This window comes from Urocitellus parryii, chromosome 2, assembly GCF_045843805.1.
Source record: "Urocitellus parryii isolate mUroPar1 chromosome 2, mUroPar1.hap1, whole genome shotgun sequence".
Taxonomy (NCBI): Eukaryota; Metazoa; Chordata; class Mammalia; order Rodentia; family Sciuridae; genus Urocitellus; species Urocitellus parryii.
Genome location: NC_135532.1, coordinates 11,474,011 through 11,496,332, shown reverse-complemented (window position 1 = coordinate 11,496,332; position 22,322 = coordinate 11,474,011). Strand labels below are relative to the sequence as shown.

General features: G+C 35.6%; 1 protein-coding gene across 1 annotated transcript in view; it reads left to right on the top strand.

Moving 5' to 3' along the window:
- The window catches only part of Tm9sf2 (transmembrane 9 superfamily member 2), a 59,300-nt gene extending 39,193 nt beyond the window's left edge, over positions 1-20,107 (top strand). Inside the window, exons 10-17 of the mRNA XM_026399670.2 lie at positions 1,278-1,410; positions 4,038-4,157; positions 6,513-6,570; positions 7,840-7,999; positions 10,302-10,453; positions 11,882-11,993; positions 15,430-15,601; positions 19,420-20,107. Coding sequence (XP_026255455.1) covers positions 1,278-1,410; positions 4,038-4,157; positions 6,513-6,570; positions 7,840-7,999; positions 10,302-10,453; positions 11,882-11,993; positions 15,430-15,601; positions 19,420-19,487 — 975 coding nt within the window. The 3' untranslated portion in view covers positions 19,488-20,107. The remainder of the gene's footprint in view (positions 1-1,277; positions 1,411-4,037; positions 4,158-6,512; positions 6,571-7,839; positions 8,000-10,301; positions 10,454-11,881; positions 11,994-15,429; positions 15,602-19,419) is intronic.
- The last annotated feature ends 2,215 nt before the right edge of the window (positions 20,108-22,322 follow it).

Here is a 22,322-nt window from a genome sequence, read left to right as displayed (position 1 = left end):
TTGTATAGTCTGAAGGTCATTAAGAAGCTGTTGAGGACTGGGGTTGTGGCTCAGTGGTAGAGCACTTGTCTAGCATGTGCAAGACCCTGGGTTCGATCCTCAGCACCACATAAAAATAAATAAATAAAATAAAGGTATTGTGTCCAACTACAACTAAAAAATAAAAAATAAATTAAAAAAAGAAGCCGTTGAATTTGAAACAGAAGTGACATGGACAAATTTGTTTTGGGAAAATTTGAATGTTATGTGGAGAATGGTTTGGAGCAGGGCAGAGATTAGACAGGACAGACAGGAGGCCATTACAGAATCCAAGAGGTCAGGGAAGTAGACAGAGTGTTTAGGAAGTAGTTGGAGCTGATTAACTGGCTGAATATTGAAGTGGAGAGTATAGAAGTCAGAGATAGGTCAGTGAATGACCCCAGTTTTCTGGTTGGCTATAAGGATCCCTCTGGCTCCTGTATTGAGAATTAACTGAATGGAGACAAGGGCAGAAACAAAACAATTTCGTATAGCCAGGCCATATACCGGTAAGATTTGATAACTTAAGCCACAAGAGAGAAAAGTGGGGGCCATGTGGATATATTTTGGTGGTAGAACTTTAGGATTTGTTAAGAGTTGTATGGGAAGTATGATAAAAGGAGACACTCGAGTCACTCCAGATTTTGGAATTTGAGCAGCTGGAAGGATAGTTTTAATCTCCTGAAAGAGAGACTACAGGAAGAGAAACTTATGGAGGGAGAATCATTTCAGGTGTGGATAATTCTGTTTTAAGATTTCTATTAAGACACCAGGTAGAGCTGTTGCTAGGATTGTGTGCGTGTGTGTCTGGAGGTCAGCATGCAGTTGGGGCTGGCAGCACAGGCTTATTGGAATGTTTACAACCTTACAGTACTAGTTAGTAAAACAACTGTAGTACAAGGGGACTAATGCCATTTGCTTATTTTGGAGATAAATATGGGTTGAAAAGGATAGAACGTAATCAAAAATTAAGTGAAGTTGAATCACAAAGCTTGATTTAGGGTAGTTAGGTAGGAATCACATATTCTTTATAAAGTTTCTCAATAACTATTTATAGACTTTAATATACAGTGTTCCTTTTAGAAACAAGAAACCATATAAAATTCCACGAGTCAAGCTCTAATCTTCAAAACTGAAATGAAATGTTAACATTTATAAATTTAAAAAAATTTTTTATTAGGGCATATTTAATAGTGAATAAACTATGTAGTCCAGGTGATTCCATATGACATACTGAACTGATTTTATTCCCTTTATAGGAGGATGCCCAGGAAGAATTTGGCTGGAAACTGGTTCATGGTGATATATTTCGTCCTCCAAGAAAAGGAATGCTTCTGTCAGTCTTTCTAGGATCTGGGACACAGATTTTAATTATGACTTTTGTGACTTTGTGTAAGTGTTAAGTGAAAATTAAAAAGTAGAAAATATCTTTTCTAAATAGTTATTTAAGTAAAGTTACTAGGCTAGATTGTTCTAGTTCTTTTGACTCTCAAAATCTATGTGCTTGATGCTGGGGTTGTAGCTCAGTGGTAGAGAGCTTGCCTAGTATGTGTGAGGCACTGGGTACCATCCTCAGCACCACATAAAAGTAAATAAACTAAAGGTATTCTGTCCATTTATAACTAAAATAATATATTTTTATAAAAATCTTAAGTGCTTTGGCTCTGAGTGCCTTAGGGACAGGTTACCTGTGTTCAAAGGCTAACTCTTAGCGAGAGAAGACTTTTTTTCCTAGTAGTGTTCAGGAAAAGTCTTATGAAATGCATCTCCTCTGTGTACCACTGAACATCTGAAGAAATTGTTAAATTTTTGTCGATTAGAACGGTCTTTTTCTTTTTTCTTTTTTTTAACTAGACTTCCTTTAGAGGTATTAATCAACCACAAAAGGGATTCTGGGGATACATTAATTCCAGGTTCTTAGCTAGGTCTGGTGACACATGCCTATAATCTCAAAAATTCTAGCAAGAGGATTATAATTTAGCCAGATTCTTAACAACTTAGTGAGACCCTGTCTCAAAAAATAAAAAGAGCTGAGGATGTAGCTCAGTGGCAAAGTGCCCTTGGGTTCAAGCAAAAAAATAAGTAAAATAATTCCAAGTTCTTCCAGTTTACCTAATGAATTGAAGTTTTGAATTTTCTGTGTTTCTCCATATTTTCCTTTATTGATACTTGCTATTGATGAGGAATTATTGCTCTAAGAATTCAAACAGCTGACCTTTTCTTTTTAGTGACATTTGTTCTTATGTTTGATAGCATATTAAGTATGGATTACTATAGTCATTTTCTGTTAGTAAAATTCTTCTAGTTTTTTATAATGGAATTAATAGAAAGGATTGTCACTTCCAAATGGCACTTGAGCAAGTTTGGGAGCCACAGATTCAGACCTTCTTGTTCAATTTAAAAAATAGAACATATTTTAAAAATCTACTCACAATTTAAGGAGATGCAGTTTAGATAGGGCTAAAATTTGTAGAAAGCAAAAGAGTGAGGAGGGTAGGTGTGGGTGGCCAGAGGATAGCAAGAAGGTACCAGATGGGCTGGGAATGTGGCTCAAGCGGTAACGCGCTTGCCTGGCATACGCGAGGCATTGGATTCAATCCTCAGCACCACATAAAAATAAAAAATAAAGATGTTGTGTCCACCAAAAACTTAAAAATAAATATTAAAAAAAAAAAAAAGGCACCAGATGCCAGAGAGCCAAGATAGACAGCCAGAACTGACTCTTGGAGGTAAGATTTTGCTTTAAAATTTTATCAGAAGCTGCCTTCTACCACCATACCTTCTGGTCCTTGCTGAGGCAGCTAGGAAGTATGAAGAAGGGAAGTTTCAAAGAGCCCAGAACAAGAAGTAACAGGAATCATTTTTCTTAAGTCCTTTAACACCAACTTTGCTCAAGGACAGTCCATTCTTCAGACCTGGAGTGCCAGGATTTATTTGAAATCCTGGCAGGTCTTTAAAGCTGCCCTGCTCTGCTTCCTCTGGGTACCAATCAGAAGGTATGTGTACTCTGTCACATATGTGCTTGGGCATACACATTTTGGGGAAGCAGGATTTTCTTGCTGCTGGGATTAGAAAGCCATTTAAAACTTCTTGACATTATTTTATTGGCCTTGAAATTATGAGTACATCATGACTTCCAAGTTTAGTTTCCAAATCTAAGTTGTATATGAGCTCAATCTGCTAAACCAAAGTTTAAGGGAAAAAAGAAGGAGGGGATGATGGATAAGCAGCATCCAAACTTGCATATTTAAAGCTGGGAATCTATGAATATAAGATTTTTATTTTAATTAGTAGGAAGGGTTATATAGGGAAGAGGAAGCAAAGCTAACAACCAGTAAGGGTAGGGGCCACAGTTTTCCTGAGTAATTTGTTTTCCTTCAGTAATTTGTTTTCAAGAAGTTAATGGTACTATGAAATCTTTTCCTCTTTATTTCGCTCTGATTATATTCCACTATCTCTTATGTTTCAGTGTTATACACATTCTTTAAATATTTTTTATCCCCGAGGACCTAGTATTTTTTTTTAGAGAGAGAGAGAATTGTAATATTTATTTATTTTTTTAGTTTTCGGCGGACACAACATCTTTGTATGTGATGCTGAGGATCAAACCCGGGCCGCACGCATGCCAGGCGAGCTCGCTACCACTTGAGCCACATCCCCAGCCCAACCTAGTATTTTTAAGTGAAACAAAAGTGGAAATATTTTTATTCATATTAATTTTAAAGACCATATTTGAATCTGAGAAGAGGCGAAAATACTCTGGAGCTTCTGGTAGCCTCCCTTAACCATGGGAAAGATAGGATCTTAAGGAACTTCTGAAGTGGAATTTGACTTCTGTCTGACCATATTAATAGAGTACTTTAAATATTACTAGGGTTTAGTAAAGCTGCATAGTAAGCTAGTATATGTTTTTCCTAAAATTGTATTTGTTTTATTGTTTAAAATGTGAGAGGGTTCTTCTGTCATTTCACAGCAAAGGAAACAAAGGAATAACATAACTTTTATGATTTATTTTTTAGTTTTTGCTTGCCTGGGATTTTTGTCCCCTGCCAACCGAGGAGCACTGATGACATGTGCTGTGGTCTTGTGGGTGTTGCTGGGCACTCCTGCAGGCTATGTTGCTGCCAGATTCTATAAGTGTAAGTAAAAGCCATTGTGTCTGGTTTTCAGATCAGGAATCTAATCTGCCACAGCAAGGGGTCTGAGCCTGACCTTCAGATAGGCGGTGCTCTGTAAACAGTAGGTATTACTGGTGTCCCTCCTTAGGTGAAAGAAGCGTGGGTCGGTGATTTCTTTTGTTATGTGAATGACTTTGCCTAGATTTATCTAAGAATGCTTAGATGGTGAAATATGCAAGTTTGGATGCTGCTTATCCATCATCCCCCTCCTTTTTTCTCTTAAACTTTGGTTTAGCAGATTGAGCTCATATACAACTTAGATTTGGAAACTAACACAGGAAGAAAGTATACAAATGAATATCACTGATTTCTTTATCTTATTTTGTATTTCTGTGTGAGGCTGGGGATTGAACTGAGAGCCTTGAGCATGCTAGGTAAGCACTGTGTCAAAGAGCTGTATTCCCAGCCCTGAGTGTCATGGATTTCTTAACTAAAATAATGTATCTAGATATACTTTTTCATAAATATAAGAAGTCTTATCGACTTAATGCTTAAATAAGTTTATTTATATTCATTATATTATATTTAAAGTAGACAAAGATCTATTTTAGATATCCCAGAAGTAGGTTCTTTTTATAATATCATTAGTTGTGGTCTCCTGTATTCTTGCTTTCAGAAGTAAAGCAAAGGCCAGCATAAAAAAAGGTCAAGGTAGGGGCTGGGGATACAGCTCAGTTGGTTGAGTGCTTGCCTTTTATGCACAGGGCCCTGGGTTCAGTCCCCAGCACCACACACACACAAAAAAAAAGGTCAAGGCTACAGAGCAATACTGAGATAGGATTGGGTGGCCTAGAAAGCAGCTTGGCAGGATCAGAGTATGAGTTGGCACTACATAGGAATGCTGAAGCCCTTATCAGTAGTCTAGTATTTACTGGATCTTTGATAGGAAATAGGTTCTTTGATAGGATCTTTGATAGGAAAAAGATTCAAGGTAAAATATAGTAGGATTACATAGGTGACCTTAAGGTAAAGTTGGCGAATTACAGCCTCAAGTAGAAATATAAACCTGACTGCCAGAAACAGTTCTCTCTGAGTAGGTAAAGTTCTGTTTATATGTGTGTTTTAATTTCTGCAGATTTTATCAAGTTTTTTTTTTTCTTTCGCCCTTTAGCAAAGAACATAGGATTAGGGTGGTCATATAAATCTGAACACATATGAGATATGATAAGACCCCTACTGCCTTATTTTTTGCCATAACTCCCTTTCTCACAATTTCAGCTGCACTAACTTTCTGCCAGTTTCTCAGCATGCTGTACACCTTCACGCCTGCCTTCCCATCCACACCTCTCTGCTCCCCAGGTGCCCTCCTGCTGATGCTACTCCATCCTTCAGCTCTCCCTACTCAAATGGAGTAGCATGTTAATCAGGCAGAATATTACTGGAAGATGCTGTCTTGTGGCCTCATCAGAAGAAATACTTCATTTTATAGAATTATTTCTAATGTTTAAAACATACTACTTGAATGTCAGAGTTGTTGTAAGCCCAGAAATAATAATTTCACAAATTTGTCAGTAACACTGTGAATTCATATCATATATAGATGATTTATTATATATGAATGTATTTGAAGGTAAATAATTTTATCATTTTAGGATAGGTGGTATTTAAACTTCCTTATAAACAATGCTAAAATTTTTTTTAAAAAATCTATTCTAATTTGAATCAATTTTATCTCTGACTTTTAAACTGGGAGCAGAGGAGTACTTTCTTTTTTCCCTCTACACATTTCAGTGTTTGATTTTTTTTTTTAAGAGGAAAAATATTGAAGAAGGGAACAAAGAAGGTTTATAAACAATCTGTCAGAAGACCCTTTTTCTCTTCTCAATCACCTGATCTGACACTCTCACCTCCCCAACCCCTATTAGAAATCACAGTGCTAGAGGAACTCTGAAGAGTCAGACCTGCTGTGGAGAGTTACATGTCATACTGGAAGGTTCTTGGTTTCTGAAAACAAGGATTTCTCCAGTGTTTCCTTTCTGTCCCCATCCCCATTAATTAATACTGACTTAGGATTTAAGGGGGTTGTTTTGTTTTGAGGTTAATAAAAATTTAAAGAAGAACTGATCTGGATGACTTTCCTTTCATACCAGATTTATTTGATGCTGCAGCAATAGTCTCTAGAGCAGGATGTCCTGTGCCATGCCTCTGGGATCTGGATCATTTGTTAAGGGCCATCATGGCATTTTGGCTGGGATCATTTTCTAAGCATGAGCAGCCAGTGCTGCCTGACAGTTTGGCAATTGTCAGACTTGGGAGTATGGGTATTTGGCTTCTTTTAAAGAAAAGTCTATATACCTCTTTTGTTTTTTTCTATAGCCTTTGGAGGCGAGAAGTGGAAAACAAATGTTTTATTGACATCATTTCTTTGTCCTGGGTAAGTGAGTTTTACAATAATTACTTTTAACATATCCACATGGAAGCATGCTAGACATGGCATCACAAACTAGAAGAACTTAAATAATGCTGGACAACTCATCTGAAGGGAGGAAATGCCTGGTTTTTTGTTTTTTTTAAGAGAATTTTTTTAATATTTATTTTTTAGTTTTCGGTGGGCACAACATCTTTATTTTTTATTTTTATATGGTGCCGAGGATCAAACCCAGCGCCCCACACATGCCAGGCGAGTGTGATACTGCTTGAGCCACATCCCCAGCCCCCAAATGCCTGTTTTTATATTGCACACACAGAATAAAGTTTTGATAAGTTAAAATCTAAACCTTACAGGCAGAACTATTGAACAAAAATATACTAGAGTATCTTCATGCCGGGCGTGGTGGTGCACACTTGTAATCCCAGCAGCTCCGGAGACTGAGACAGGAGGATCAAGAGTTCAGAGCGAACCTCAGCAACGGTGAGGCGCTGAGCAACTCAGTGAGACCCTGTCTCGAAATAAAATACAAAATAGGGCTGGGGATGTGGCTCAGTGGTTGAATGCCCCTGAATTCAATCCCCAGTACAAAAAAAAAAAAAAAAGAATATCTTCATCATCTCCAATTAGGAAAGACTGTTCTCTTAAATAAGGAATATAAAGGATAAAGGAAAAAGTGTTTAAAAATTATGTAGTGCTGGGGATAGTGCAGTGATTGTGCACATGCTTATTAGCATAAGTGAAGCCCTCAGCACTGAAACAAAACAAAATAAACAACACTGAGTAGTGTAAATAGAACTGATTTATACACTCAGATGTTTAGATTCAGAAAAAGCTGCAGACTGAGAGAGGGGTGTTTAATGAGGGATTAGTAAGTGGAGTATATAACTTTGTAAACTACAGGCAACCCAAGTGAAAAATGAGCAGTAAATGTAACTAGCAGATCACAGAAGGTAAAACCTAAAAGGCCAACAAACCCAGATAGTTGTCTATAGGAAATACAAGTTAACAGCATTTCAAAGTGTGATGAAAACATGTAAATAGGTAACTTTTGTAAGCTGCTAATAAGGGTCTAAATTAGGCAAAACCAAGGAGAAGAACAATTTTGCAGTTTCTAATAAAACTTTTAATTCACATATCCTATGAATCAACAATTCTGTCTTCTTTGTATACATCCTAGAAACACAGAAGTTGCAATATTAATTATATATTATTGTTACTACTTCATTTTGCTTCTAACTCAGGTTCTACCCAGAAGCCTGTTGTGTCTTTCAGGATTGTGTTTGCTGACTTCTTTATAATGAATCTAATCCTCTGGGGAGAAGGATCTTCAGCAGCCATTCCTTTTGGCACACTTGTTGCGATATTGGCCCTTTGGTTCTGCATATCTGTACCTCTGACATTTATTGGTGCATACTTTGGTTTTAAAAAGAATGTAAGTTTTATAGTTGCTGATTTACTCAAGTGATTTTCAGCTGTGGGAATTACCATATGCCACCTTTAAAGAGATCATAAAAATGTCTAAAAGATATATGCATTTGTTCTGTGGTATCTGGATTTCATAGAAAATTCTTAAAATACTAATATTAAGAATGGGCCAGCAGCTAGGAGGCTGAGGCAGGAGGATCACGAGTTCAAAGCCAGCCTCAGCAAAAGTGAGGCACTAAGCAACTCATTGAAACCCTGTCTCTAAATAAAATGTAAAAAAGGGGCTGGGGATGTGGCTTATTAGTTAAGCACCCCTGGGTTTAATCCCCAGTACCAAAAAAGAAAAGAATGGGCTAGGGAGGTTTTATGGTATTTCAAAGTTTTTGTTTGTTTGTTTGAGTAAATGGAAACTACTATAGACTAATTGGAAAAGATGCTGATATAAACTAATGAAAACATTGAATTTTTGTTAAATATACTTTTTACCTTTTTTTTTTTTTTTAACCTAAAGGTGTGTGCACTTTTTCCTAAGCAGTAAGTGTTGCTAGTGCACAGTATTTAACTAAGTAAGCAAAGAGTATGGGTTAGGAAGTGAAGCTATAAGAAAAGTGATTCTATGGAGGAATAGACAAACTCTAGATAGGGCAGAGGAGTGGGAGGGAAAGGGAGGAGGCAGGGGGTTAGCAAGGATGGTGGAATATGATAAACATCATTATCCAAAGTACATGTATGAAGACACAAATTAGTGTCAACAAACTTTATATACAACCAGATATGTGAAAAATTGTGCTGTATATGTGTAATAAGAATTGTAATGCATTCCGCTGTCATTTATTTTTTTAAAAAATCAATTAAAAAAAGAAAAGTGACTACAAATCAAGATTAGAACTTTATTTTGATATATGGCTTTGAAATTTTACATAAATTTTATATGCTTACTTGCAAATATTTGACTTTAAGCAATATTATAGTCAAGGCTTGATCTTTTCTTCTTTTTCCTCTTTCCCTTCCTTCCATTTGTCTGTCTTACTCCTGCTGCCTCCTCCCCCATCCAGGCTAGAAAAAAATAAGATTTTATTCTGTCCCATCATTATCTTTCTTCTACTTCCTGCTTCACTATCCCTGTTGTTCCCCAAAAATATCAAACCTATAAGATTAAAAGAAATAACATATGATAGGGAATGAGGATATAGGTCAGTGGTAGAGCATTTGCCTAGCACACATGAGGCCTTGGGTTCAATCCCCAGCACTGCAAAGAAATAAAGAACATATGATAGTACCCTTTATGAGGGGGTATAGCCAAGACCATCATGGCTTCATAGTCTCTACTGCACTTATCATACAGGTTTTAATAGATTTTTCAATTCTTTGTGATTTTAAATCTATATATCATAAATAGTAAACTGACAATTTGAATTTAATTATGTAGATTAAATAAATACTTAAAATTCTAAAATTATGCTGGTTAAAAGTTTAAAATCATACATATTGAAGAATGATATGAGTATCTGCCCATCTACAGGTGTGACTACATGTAGAATAATATTTCAATGAAAATATCAAGTTTTGCTAGGCAGGGTCATGCATGCCTATAATCCCAACTACTTGGGAGGCTGAGATAGATAGATCACAGGTTAGAGGCTAGACTGAACAACTAATTGAGACTCTGCCTCAAAACAAAATTTTTAAAAAATTAGGAATGTAGCTCCATAATAAAGTCCCCCTGAGTTCAATCTCCAGTACCAAAAAAAGAAAAAAGTAAATAAAAAATGATTGGGGGAGGGCACAGTTGAGAACATTATTAACACCTTATGGTCATAAAGTTTCATATGGCCTTTTATTGTCTTCCTCATGTTCTTAATGCTTAGTAGAATTTAATAATTTTAATAAAAATGTCATTGCCCACCTAAATTTTTTAAAAATTGATAAAAATTTCAGAACCTGCTGATTTTTTTTACAGTAAGTTTATAATTAAAATGTAAAACCTAATTCTACCTTTTCATTGACTATCATTTTCTAAGTATTATGTTCTCTCCTGTGTATTTCTTAACTTTTTCTAAAGCCATCACTGTAGATAACTTCTGGAAACAGTGTTGACCTGTTCTAGTGCACGATTGAGCATTGTATCTGTTAGTGTATGGTTCATTGCTTTTAAATACAAATTTCAGTTTGATGGCTTCAGTAGACTTTCATAATACTGCCATTAGTGTCAGCATGGAACCTGAAAAAAAGGCAGATCATTATATATGGAGAAGAATTTTAAAAATAGATATGCAATTACAAATCTTTTCTATCTTCTTTTACTGAAGGCCATTGAACACCCAGTTCGAACCAATCAGATTCCACGTCAGATTCCTGAACAGTCCTTCTACACAAAGCCCTTACCCGGTATTATCATGGGAGGAATTTTGCCCTTTGGCTGTATCTTTATACAGCTCTTCTTCATTCTGAATAGTATTTGGTAAGCCAAGGACAAAGTCTTACTGTTTTCATTACCATTATGTGTTTGTTTAAATGGATTACTGTTTGTATCTTCTAAATGTAAGAAGTTCTCAAATAAGCAAACATCTTAAGAGCCAAAGATTATTTTCTTTACTGTAGAAAAAGAATAATGATAATAGCTAATATTAATTGAAGGGTTGTTAATGCTTAATATTTAATTCTTATGACTTAATTTTCAGAATTGTATGAGGTAGATATCTCCATTTTACAGAGAGTTTGCAGGTTGAGCGATTATACCACACAATTGCCATGTGACAGAAATTGACCTAAGTCTCTCCAAACCCATGTACTTATTACTAATCTCCAGACTAATCTGTACTACTCCAAAAGAGAATTCTTTGAGTGCTAATTGGAAGGGATAGAAACAGGGGTTAACCTACATGACCTCCAGATCCTTTCCATTCCTCAGATGCCTTCATTCTCTGATCTGTTATTCCCGTAGGAAACTTGTTGTTGTGATTTTGAGCCACTCTGATATAGTGTATATTATGACCATTATTTTATCACATCAACATGTTGCAGAAAGTACCAAGATTTGAGATACCATAAAATAAAGCTAAATTTGAGCTTTTCGGTGATTAGAACATCTTTCTTTCCTGATTATTATAGTAATTTTCCTAATTCAATAGATTTTATCATATGATTAGAAGCTGTTTTAATTAGTTTGTCATTGCTGTGACCAAAATACCTGACAAGAACAGCTTAAAAGAGGAAAAGTTTATTTGAGGTTCATGGTTTCAGAGGTTCATAGATGGCTGACTCCATCACTCTGGGCCCAGGGTCAGGCAGCATATCACGGAGAAGGGCCCAATGGAGGAAAGCTGCCCAGGCTCAGAAGTAGAGAAAGAGAAGGGGAAGGGACCATAGGGAAGAGGCGCACCTTCCAGGGAATGCCCTCAGTGACCCACCTCCTACAGTTACCACCCAGTCAGTACATTCAAACTAGGATGGACTGATCAGGTTACAGCTCTCACAGTCTAATCATTTCACCTCCAAACATTCCAGCATTAACACAGGAGCTTTTGGGGGGACACCTCATGTCCAAACCACATTTTTATCATATAAGGTTTTCCCAGTTTGACTCTGCCTTTCCATTAATTTTCCATTAAATATGTCTTGACTCCTCTGAAAGCCAGTAGACTAACCATACTTAAATGCAAAGAAGTTTTAGTTTCTGTCTGAATAAGAGGGTAATGTCCAAGGACATTGCTATATCCTTCTTCCCCCTACCCCATTCCAACCCTTCACCATCTAAACTGATGAAAATTTGTCTTGTTGGGTTAATTGGGACAAAAAGCAAACCTTCAGTTAAAAAAAAAAAAGATTTTGTAATTTATTGTGTCAAAGAGAACATATTTGTAATTCATCAAATCTTGTTTGATTGTAGGTCACACCAGATGTATTACATGTTTGGCTTCCTGTTTCTGGTGTTTATCATTTTGGTTATTACATGTTCTGAAGCAACTATACTACTTTGCTATTTCCACCTATGTGCTGAGGTATGTATTACAGACATTCACCTATTAATTCATAGAATTTGTAACCTGGCCTGTTGCAGTGTGAATGAGGTTAATTGATATAATTTTTGTAGATATGTGTTTATTATGATAGACCTAGTTTCCTAAATAAAGTGTAACCCTCTTTATGACTGAGTTAAGATTATATCACAGTTTAGTACTTTATTTAAAGCTTATTGTTAGATATTTTAGAATGCTAATTTGCTGAGAATAGTGTGACATACTAAATTTTCACTGTTGAGTTTTGTAGCTATCTGTCTTAAAAATATTCTTTTAATATAGATGTTTCTAAATTCTGAAAATTGAGTAAAAATTTTTAGGTGGGAAAATTCATTACAAAGTTTCAGTGATTGCATGTTAATGAGTTATATTCATGGCAACACCAAAATGATGGCATTATTTTAATAGGTGGGGTTTTTTTCCCCATTAATGCTGAGGATTGAGCCCAGGGGATATACTACTACTGAACTGCATCCTCAGCCCTTTATTATTTGAGAAAGGATTTCACCAAGTTTCGAAGGCTGGCCTTAAACTTGTGATCCTCCTACCTCAGCCTCTTGAGTAGTGGGGTGTAGCATTGTTTTTTAAAGATTCAAATTGTTAGATCTATTCTTTTATGATTGTTTTCTATACAAGAGATAAAATCTGTTAAACTGAATTTTGTTTTTTAAATTGAGGTTCAATTCACATAACATAAAATGAGCCATTTTAAAATGAATGATTCACTGACACATAAGTACATTTATAATGTTGTGCAACCACCACCTTTGTCTGGTTCCAAAATATTTTCATTCCCTCCCCAAACACAGGAAAAAAAAAAAAATTTATCAAGCTGTTACCATTTTCCTCTTCCCCCAGACCCTGGCAACGGCATTGCTTTCTGTCTTTAGAGACAAAAGGTATTATTCAATATTGCAGCCTTTTATGCCTGGTTTCTCTCACTTAGAATGTTTTCATGGTTCATCCATATTATAACATATTTTAGTATTTCATTTCTTTTTATAATTGAATAATATTCTATTATATGAGTATAACATCCATATAGATACTCATCCATTGATGGACATTCAAACTTTTTTTGTATTATAGCTGTCCTAATGGGTTTGAAATGATATCTCATTTTGATATGCATTTCTCAGTGACTAATGATGTTAAGCATCTTTTCTTGCTTAAGTTAGCCATCTGTATATCTTCTTTGGAGAAATTCCTTTTCAAGTCCTTTGCCCATTTTTAAATTAGGTCAGTTTTCATGTTGGTACTCTGTATGCTAGATCTTTGTCAGATATATGATTTGCAGATATTCCCTTTAATTCTGTAGGTTATATTTTTTACTTTCAAGATTAAATTTTGTTGATATATAATTTATCTAATTTTTTCTTGTTGCTCATGTTTTTGGTGTCATAAATATCTAAGAATTCATGGTAAAATTTACTCCTATATTTTCTTCTAAGTTTTATAATATTAGTTAATATACTCACGTCAGTGATTCTTTTTGAGTTGATATATATAGCCTGGAGTCAGAGTACAACTTCATTCTTTTGCATGTGGATGTCCAATTCTCCAACACTATTTGTTGAATAAACTATTCTTTCCTCATTGAATGGTCTTAGCTACCTTGTTGAAAATCAATTGGCCATAGATGTATGGGTTTATTTCTGCATTCTTAATTCTATTCCATTCATCCGTATGCTGTCCTTATACTAGTTCCACACTAATTTTTTTAAAGATATTTTTTAGTTGTCAGTGGATCTTTTATTTATTTGTATGCGGTGCTGAGGATCAAACCCAGGGCCTCACACATGCCAAGCAAGTGCTCTACCCCTGAACCACAGCTCCAGCACTCCCACCCTATTTTGATTGCCACAGCTTTTTTTAGTAAGCTTTGAAATAGAGATATATTATTGGCTGTTCAGGGCCTCTTGCAATTGCATATGAAATTTGAGAATCAGCTTTTCCATTTCTGCAAAAAAGATTTTTGGATGTTGAGAAGGATTATATTGACTCTCTAGATCACTTTGAAGAATATTGCCATTTAACAATATTGAGTCTTCCAGTTCATGAACATGGGATATCTTTCCATTTACTTAGGTCTTTTGTAATTTCTTCTAGTAATATTATAATTTTCAGCATGTACATCTTTCATCTCCTTGGTTAAATTTATTCCTAGGTATTTTTAAGTCCTCTTTGGATTGTTCAAACAACTGGGGGCGTAAGGGCTTTGGCTCAGTGGTAGAGCACTCGCCTAGCATGCGTGAGGCACTGGGTTCGATCCTCAGTACCACATAAAAATTAAAAAAATAAAGATATTGTGCCCACCTATAACTAAAAAATAAATATTAAAAAAAAATTTAAAATAAAAAAACAACTGGGATAAGGTGTGGCTCAGTAGTAGAGTGCTTGCATAGCATGTGCAAGGCCCTCAGTTCAATACCCAGCATCACATACAAATGCACCTGCACGCACACATACACACACTGCTGAGTTGGGTGTGTAGCTCTTGTAGGCTAAAACTTTGCTAAATTCATTCATTAGCTTTGGTAATTGTGTGTGTGTGTGTGTGTTTGTGTGTGTGTGTGTTTTTGTGTGTATAGCTTCTTTGGGATTTTTCTAATCGTGATTTGCTTTTTAAAATATATTCTTAATATCTTTATAATTTTAGTATATTAATAATGTATTGCTATTTATAATACATTATTTCCCTGGGCATGGTGGTGCACACCTATAATCCCAACAATTTGGAAGAGTGAGGCAGAAAAATCACAAGTTCAAAGCCAGTCTCAGCAACTTAGAGAGACACTCCAGTAGTGTAAAATACATGGATGAATAGATAGAATTATTATTCATATGTTCCAAATGGTAAGAGAGATCTTGAAGTATTTTCCAGATCTTTTAAAGATCTGCTAAGCTATAAGCTACTTTTTGTAAAACTAAAAAGAACTGTTTTAATCCCTTACGTGTTTTAGATTGTTAGTGATAAGTGGACATGAATTTAAACCAAGCCCTAATAGATTAATCTTCCTGATGTGGAGTTGATATAAAGTTGATGTGGACTTTAATATAATTACTGTTAATTTTGAACCATTTAAGTGAATAAGATTTATAGATTGCTCTTCCTTGGGTGTCACAAATTTTTAAATATAGCCTAATGCTTTATTATCCATAAACTGTGTAATATTTTTCCACTCATTTTTAGCAATTTTTAGGTTGCTCCAAGACAAATACGGAGTGCTTCTGAACACTGTTAGTGATCTGGAAAGTGTGAGCTAAGTTCAGCAGGAGCCAGACTGAAACTGAGGGCAAAAGTTATGATTTTGGGGGATTTCACTGTACTATTCACTTTGTAATTTATTTAGCTGTATGTTATCTAATAGTTGAAAAGCAGTTCTTTCTCTTCATCTTTTTTTTCTTCTCTACCCAGGATTATCATTGGCAATGGCGCTCATTCCTTACCAGCGGCTTTACTGCAGTTTATTTCTTAATATATGCAATTCACTATTTCTTTTCAAAACTGCAAATCACAGGAACAGCAAGTACAATTCTGTACTTCGGTTATACCATGATAATGGTTTTGATCTTCTTTCTTTTTACAGGTAAGATGAAAAATGAATATTTTAGTAAATTTTTAGAGTGATAATTTGTAGATTTGTAAATATTTCCCCTTTACTACAAAGCCAATGAAGGTTTCTGCTATTCAGCATTCCTGTTTTTAGCCCTCAGTATGATAGAGCATCATTTGATGTGCTCACCTGTGAGTGGCAGCACAACAAACTGAAGGTGACAAACCAGAAGCCAAGGGAGGAAGGCAAAGCAGGGTTCACTGTGCAGGCAGTGCAGGGCACCTGGACTAGGTTAACAGACTCTCCTGTTAACTTTGATGGTGCACAGCCTATCATTTGCCCTCTTCAGAAATAGGCAAAAAGCTATCACTACCTGTTTATGAGTGAGTAAAACGTTGGGGAGATGATGTCAGGTGAGCTGACAATAGGTGATACTAAGAAAAGATAGTAATAGGACATTCCTGATTCTGGAAGTTTTAAACTAGAAGTTTTTAATTCACTTTAAAATTCAAGTACCTGATGGGACATAATGTGTATTATATTGGCATTTATTTCATATATGCTTATTCAAATTTTGAAATCTGAGTTTTGGAGCAATGTCAAGTTGAATTGATAAAAAGTTTTCTGCATCTCATAGCCACATATATGGTTGGTAAACAGTTGGGGAGTGAGTGACTGAACTAAAGAAAGAAAATTGTGAGACCTTTCTTTGTCACAAAAAAACAATATTGTACACAATTTACATCTCAAACTTTAAATTTGTCTTGCATGTTTTATCTAAAGAAATGTAGGAGCCAGGAAGAAGAAAATAATTCTTCTTCTTTTTTTAATTAGAACTAAAGTAAAACTTTTTACTCCTGTAATTTCTTTTTTCATAGTTAAATATTTTATTTCTTTAAGCACAGAAATTACCTTTAAGAGGGCATGATGCTGGGCTGGGCTGAGCTATCACTCGGTGATAAAAGCACTTTCCTAGCATGTGTGAGGCACTGTGTTCAATTCTCAGGACCACATATAAATAAAATAAAGGTCCATCCACAACTAAGGAAGAGAAAGAAAGAAAACTTAAAAAAAAAAAAAAAGAGGTCATGATGCTTCTAAATGGTAAATAATTCTCACAAGGTGTAGTGGCTCACACCTATAATCCCAGCAGCTCAAGAGGCAGGAGGATTGCTAGTTCAAAGCCAACCTCAGCAACTTATCGCGAGGCCCTAAGCAACTCAGCAAGACACTGTCTCAAAATAAAACAAAAATAGCTGGGGACATGGCTCAATGAATAAGTGCCATTGAGTTTAATCCCCTGTACCAAAGAAAAACAAAACAAAACAAAAACACCTCAATTCTTTTGGAAATCTGAGCACGAGCACGCTCGCACACACACACACACACACACACACAGGGAAATATAGCTTACTGGATTAGAGATTTATTATAAAAGTTAAAATTTGAAAAAAGTTCAAATGTTACAGAGCATAATTAAAGAAAATCGGTGTTTTCTCAGCTTTTTTTGAATTGGTACATTATAGTTATACATAATGGTTGGGGTTATTTTGATATAATCATACATGTATGGAACTTTACTCCATTTCAGTCCTCAGCACCTCCCCTTATTCTCCTTCTTTTACTCTTTTAATCTACTGTCCACTTTCTTATTTATTTTTAATTAGTGCTTTTGTAGAAGCATATAAAGGTGAAAGTCCCTATGGTATATTTTTGTGTATACATAAAATGGAAATATATATATATATATATATATATATACACATGCACATAGCCCAATTTTGTCAGATTCGTTCTGTATTTTCTCCCCATTCTCATCCCTCCTCCTTTGTCCTCAGTCTCTATTCTGCTGATCTTCCCTGTGTTTTTATGATATCCTATACCCACCTCCTTTTTCCCCTTTATGTTGCTCTAGCTTCTGTATGGGAGAGAACATTTGACCTTGATTTTCTGAATCTGGCTTATTTCAATTTAGCATGATATTCTCTAGCTCCATCCCTTCACTGGCAATTGCCATCATTTCATTCTTCTTTATGAGTGGGTAATCCTCTATAATATTGAAAACATTTAGTGGGTCGAAGTGCCTGCTGCTCAGTATATATCAGACTTCAAGCACTGAGTCAATTCTGTATTCTAAGGCATCTGTCAGACAGAGTGGGCTACACAATGTGGAGCTGCTATGTGAGAGATTTGGGTCCACAGCTGTAAATGATAATAGTCTGTAAAACAGCAGTGGCCAATGAAACAAGGGATTGCTGCTTTTGTGCTCTTTATCTTTGTGTCCATAAATGCATATATATAAATAGTAGCTCAACAGTCACCTAAACTTTATTGTTCTTGGCTTTTGAAGTATCATATCTTCACTCATTCATTAACCCAATTTTGTAATCTGAACTCTGGAGCCACATCAACTTGAATCAAGTAGTGAAACCAGTAACTTTTCATGTGCTTCCCTTTGTGGAAGGGGTTCTGTTCGAGGAAGTGGGGAGCACTCCAAAAGCTTTGTGTTTTCCTAAAGTGAGCTATGTCTGTACCTGTTGAATATGTCAATATCTGTTGAATATTTCTGAGGAGATAGAACTGGAAAAACTGATAGGCCTCTATTATTTTCTTTTTCCCCCAGTGCTGGAGAGTGAGCCCAAGGCCTTGTGCATGGCACTAGTGCCTCGTTTTATTTTTAAAATACATTAGTCAGTTTGACAATTTAGTGTATATTATTTTGTAAAACAGAGTCTCTGAATTTGTTTTATAAATCTAAAAAAATACATTTGCAATTTTAAAAACCCTGAATTTGAATTCTGCCCATACTTACCAGCCACGTAGCCATGAGATAGTCACTTAACCCTTTTGAGTCTCATTTTTGTCACATTGAAAGACTGTCCCCATTTAGAATTCAAATTCTTTGGTTCTAGACCAATGAGGATACCTGAAAATAAAGGAAAATGTTTTTTTCTATGAATCATCTCATTTACTCTGTGTAAAAGCATAATGGAGGCTGCTAGGACAGATACAGTTGTCTCTATTGAAAAAGAAATAGGCTTGGAGCCAGTTGTGGTGGCATATATCTACTCCCAGATACTGAGGCAGGAGAACCACAAAGTTGAGGCCAGCCTGTCTCAAAATAAAATTTTTAAAAGGGGTGGGGTGTTATAGAGCAGTTGTAGATAATTTGCCTGATGTTCACAAGGCCCTAGGTTAGATCCCAGAACTGGGGGAAAAAAAAGAAGGGAAGTTTGAGGATGTCAGTTAACTTATCCAAGGATAGTCTATGTGGTTATGATGGAATCGCTCTGTTCTCTGATACTATGCCAACCTCACTTTCAGCCAAAATCATCTTTGTTACTATCCCAATTATATCGCTCTTACCATTTTGTAATAGCATTTGTGTTATTCTCTTTTACTATAATTCTTTGAAAGCTGATAATTCCTAATAATTGTACTTGGAAAATATTTATCTGACATTCTATTTAGAGTATTCTTATCATACCTGAAAAAAGTTTTTAGTAGCGGTTCCATTTTGTGATAATATATTCTTAAATAGGAGAAGACATTTGGCATCCTTTTTATTTTTATATACAGTCTTGTATTTGTAAAGAAAATGGAGTGTATTATGGAAAGCTTAATAGTCTTAAAATGTAAAAAATTCTGTCACCTTTTATAAGAAATTTTTATTTGAAGTGGTTTTATGTTTTTCAAGAAAACTCCTGGATTTCTGGTATATTCGCAGCCAGTAATAGTTTATAGTTTTGTGACTTTTTAAGAGAACTAGTCATTGTAAGTCTGCATTTTGGTGTAAATTATGAACCTCCTTTGAAATAGGTTTATTTTGTTATTGTTTTTTTCTTTTCTAGGAACAATCGGCTTCTTTGCATGCTTTTGGTTTGTTACCAAAATATACAGTGTGGTGAAGGTTGATTGAAGAAGCCCAGTGTGTCCAGTTAAAACAGAAATAAATTAAATTCTTCATCAACAAAGACCTGTTTTTGTGACTACCTTGAGTTTTATCAGACTTATTGGCCTAGTAATCCTTCAGAAACAACATACTTCTAAGTACACCTCTTCCCATACACCTGTCCCCACAAAATGTGTTTTCAACACTAAAGCATTTGTATCGTGATTTGATTAAGTATATATCAGTTGTTCTCCATGAAGAGCAAGTTTAAATATAATGTGCATTTGTAAATACAATAGCTATAAAGTTTTCAGTACTTCTAACGGCAGAATAGAGGAGGCCATAATACTGATGAAATGCAGGACGGTTAATTGTAAATAGGATTTTCTAGGCTCGGTAGGTGGAAAGAATTATTTTTCTTTGAAGGAAATAACTTTTTATCATGGTAATTTTGAAGGATGATTCCTATGATGTGTTCATTGGGGGGAATGTGGCTTTTAAGAATCTTGTATCAGTTGTAACTGTTCATATCTTCTTACTTTTCTGTGTTGACTTCATTATTCCCATGGTGTTGGCCTTTCAAACTATGTGCCTCTGAGTCTTTCAATTTATAAATTTGTTACTTTAATAAATATTGTAAAAACGTCTTCATTGCATCATTACCTATTGTATATTCAAGGAGATTCTGTAAATACAAATGTATTGACCAAGGGTGTTTTAAATGATTTATACTATTTTAGCAGAATTTATTGAATTTTGTTAATGTAACACTTTCTGAGTTTTGAGCTAAGTGAAAGTTCAGTCTTTTGGGCTTTGTGTCAAGTCTAAAATATTTCACTGTGAGGCAATAACAAATTTCAGTCGCCCATATCTAGTTAGATCAATTATATAAGTCTAGAACTTATGTGGATCTTACTTTGTTGTCATTAAGGATTTTATATTCTTGTTTTTTAAAATACAGTATTTTTGATTTTTCTAAAGTCAGGTTTTAGGATCTGTTCACTAGCAGACTAGAAAATCTTCATCATTATGATTACATTGTTTTGTTTTGTATTTCACAAATAATGTTTTCTTTAGAGTTAAAAATCTCTTTTTCACATTCATCTGACTAATCAAGGTCTATTTATGTGGAACATAGAAATTTGAGATGATTTCAGAGATATTAGTCTGCTTCTATCTATGAGAATATTCATTTGTATTAAGGGGCTCACTGCTTGCTGCTATGAGAACAAATCAGACATTATCATTAAACTTATAACTACAATTATTAGCTGTTGTTTATATGATGTTTCTGGGTTGTTACTAAATTGTTTTACATTACTGTCTTTTAAAGAGAAAACAACTGACCTATTCTGAAGAGAGAAGGAACTCTAGTTAATTTTAAATTCTCTCACATGTAGGATATAAAAGTTTTTTTTTGGTTTTTTTTTTTTTTTTTTTTTTTTTTTGTGTGTGTGTGTGTGTGTGTCTTTTGCAGTGCAACAGGTACCAATGAGATAGTCTGGTTTTGACTAAACAAAGGGCAAGTTTTATTTAGACCCTTGATTCAGATGCCACACTAGTTTTATTAGATGAAAGTTAAGCTTCCTCTCTGTACAATTAGTGATTAAAAACAATTAACTTTACTATTTTGTTCTAACTTTTATTTTGCTTCTAAAGTAACCATATTTCACACGTTGACAATGGAGAGGCAACTGGGAAAGTGAAGTATGGGTTTAGTATCCCTTATCTGAAATGCTTGGGATAGGAATGTTTCTTATTTCAAAGTTTTTCAGAGTCAGAGAGATTTGCATAGGCCTTACCAGTTGAGCATCCTTAATCTGAAAATCCAGAATCTGAAATTTTTTTGTGTGTGTATGGTGCTGGGGATTGAACCCAGGGCCTTGTGCATGTGAGGCAAGCACTCTACCAACTGGGCTATATCCTCAGCCCCAAAATCTGAAGTATTTGATGATTATATGATGTATTCAAAAGGTTTGGGCTGGACATGGTGGCATATGCCTATAATCCTGGCCACTCTGGAGTTTGCGGTAGGAGGATCACAAATTCAAAGCCAGCCTCATCAATTTAGTGAGGCCATAAGAAACTCAGTGTGACCCTGTCTCAAAAAAAAAAAAAAAAAAATTTTTTTTGGATTTCTGGGCTGCAGGTATATGTAGCCCAGGGGTAGAGCTTGTGGCTGCCGTGTACTGAGGCCCTGGGTTCAATTGCCAGCACCACACACATACAAAAAAAGTTTTGAATTTCAGAGCTTTTCAGATTAGGAATGCCAGTGGGGAAAAGTATTAAAGGAAAAGTCAGAAGGAAAGCATGAGGCAAGTGATGAGGGGCAGTGGAGCAGACAGCCTCCTCTGCACACTTTGGTCAGCTTTGTCTTGAGGGTTCGCTGCCATGATTTGTTTAGAAAGTTCTCCAGGAAAGTGCATCCTGCCTCAGCTTGTGCAGGTGGACCCTTAGGACCCATAGACCCTTCTTGCTTTGTGCGTATCCCAGGACAAACCTGATCGTGATATGAGACGTGAGCCTCAAGAAGCCCAAGGAGGAGTTTTAAAAGTTATGAAGTAAAGAGGCATGCAGCAAAGACCTGGAAACCAGGTACCAGTGTTTTCTTGCTGGGGATATGTTGGTTTTGTTCCTTTTATCACCTTGGGTCATTTGTAGAGCTCTTTATTTTGTAGGACTGTCCTGAGCACTGTTTGAACCACACCACTTGTCTGCAGCCTGTCTCCTTACTCAGCACATCAAGGTCTCCCAAGCTTTCAGGCAGCACCAGGGCTGTTTAGCATCTTCTAGTTTCTTGGTCCACCTCTGTTCACCCCGTGCTTGTTTCCAGCCTCACTTGGCCTCCTTCCTGTCTGTTCT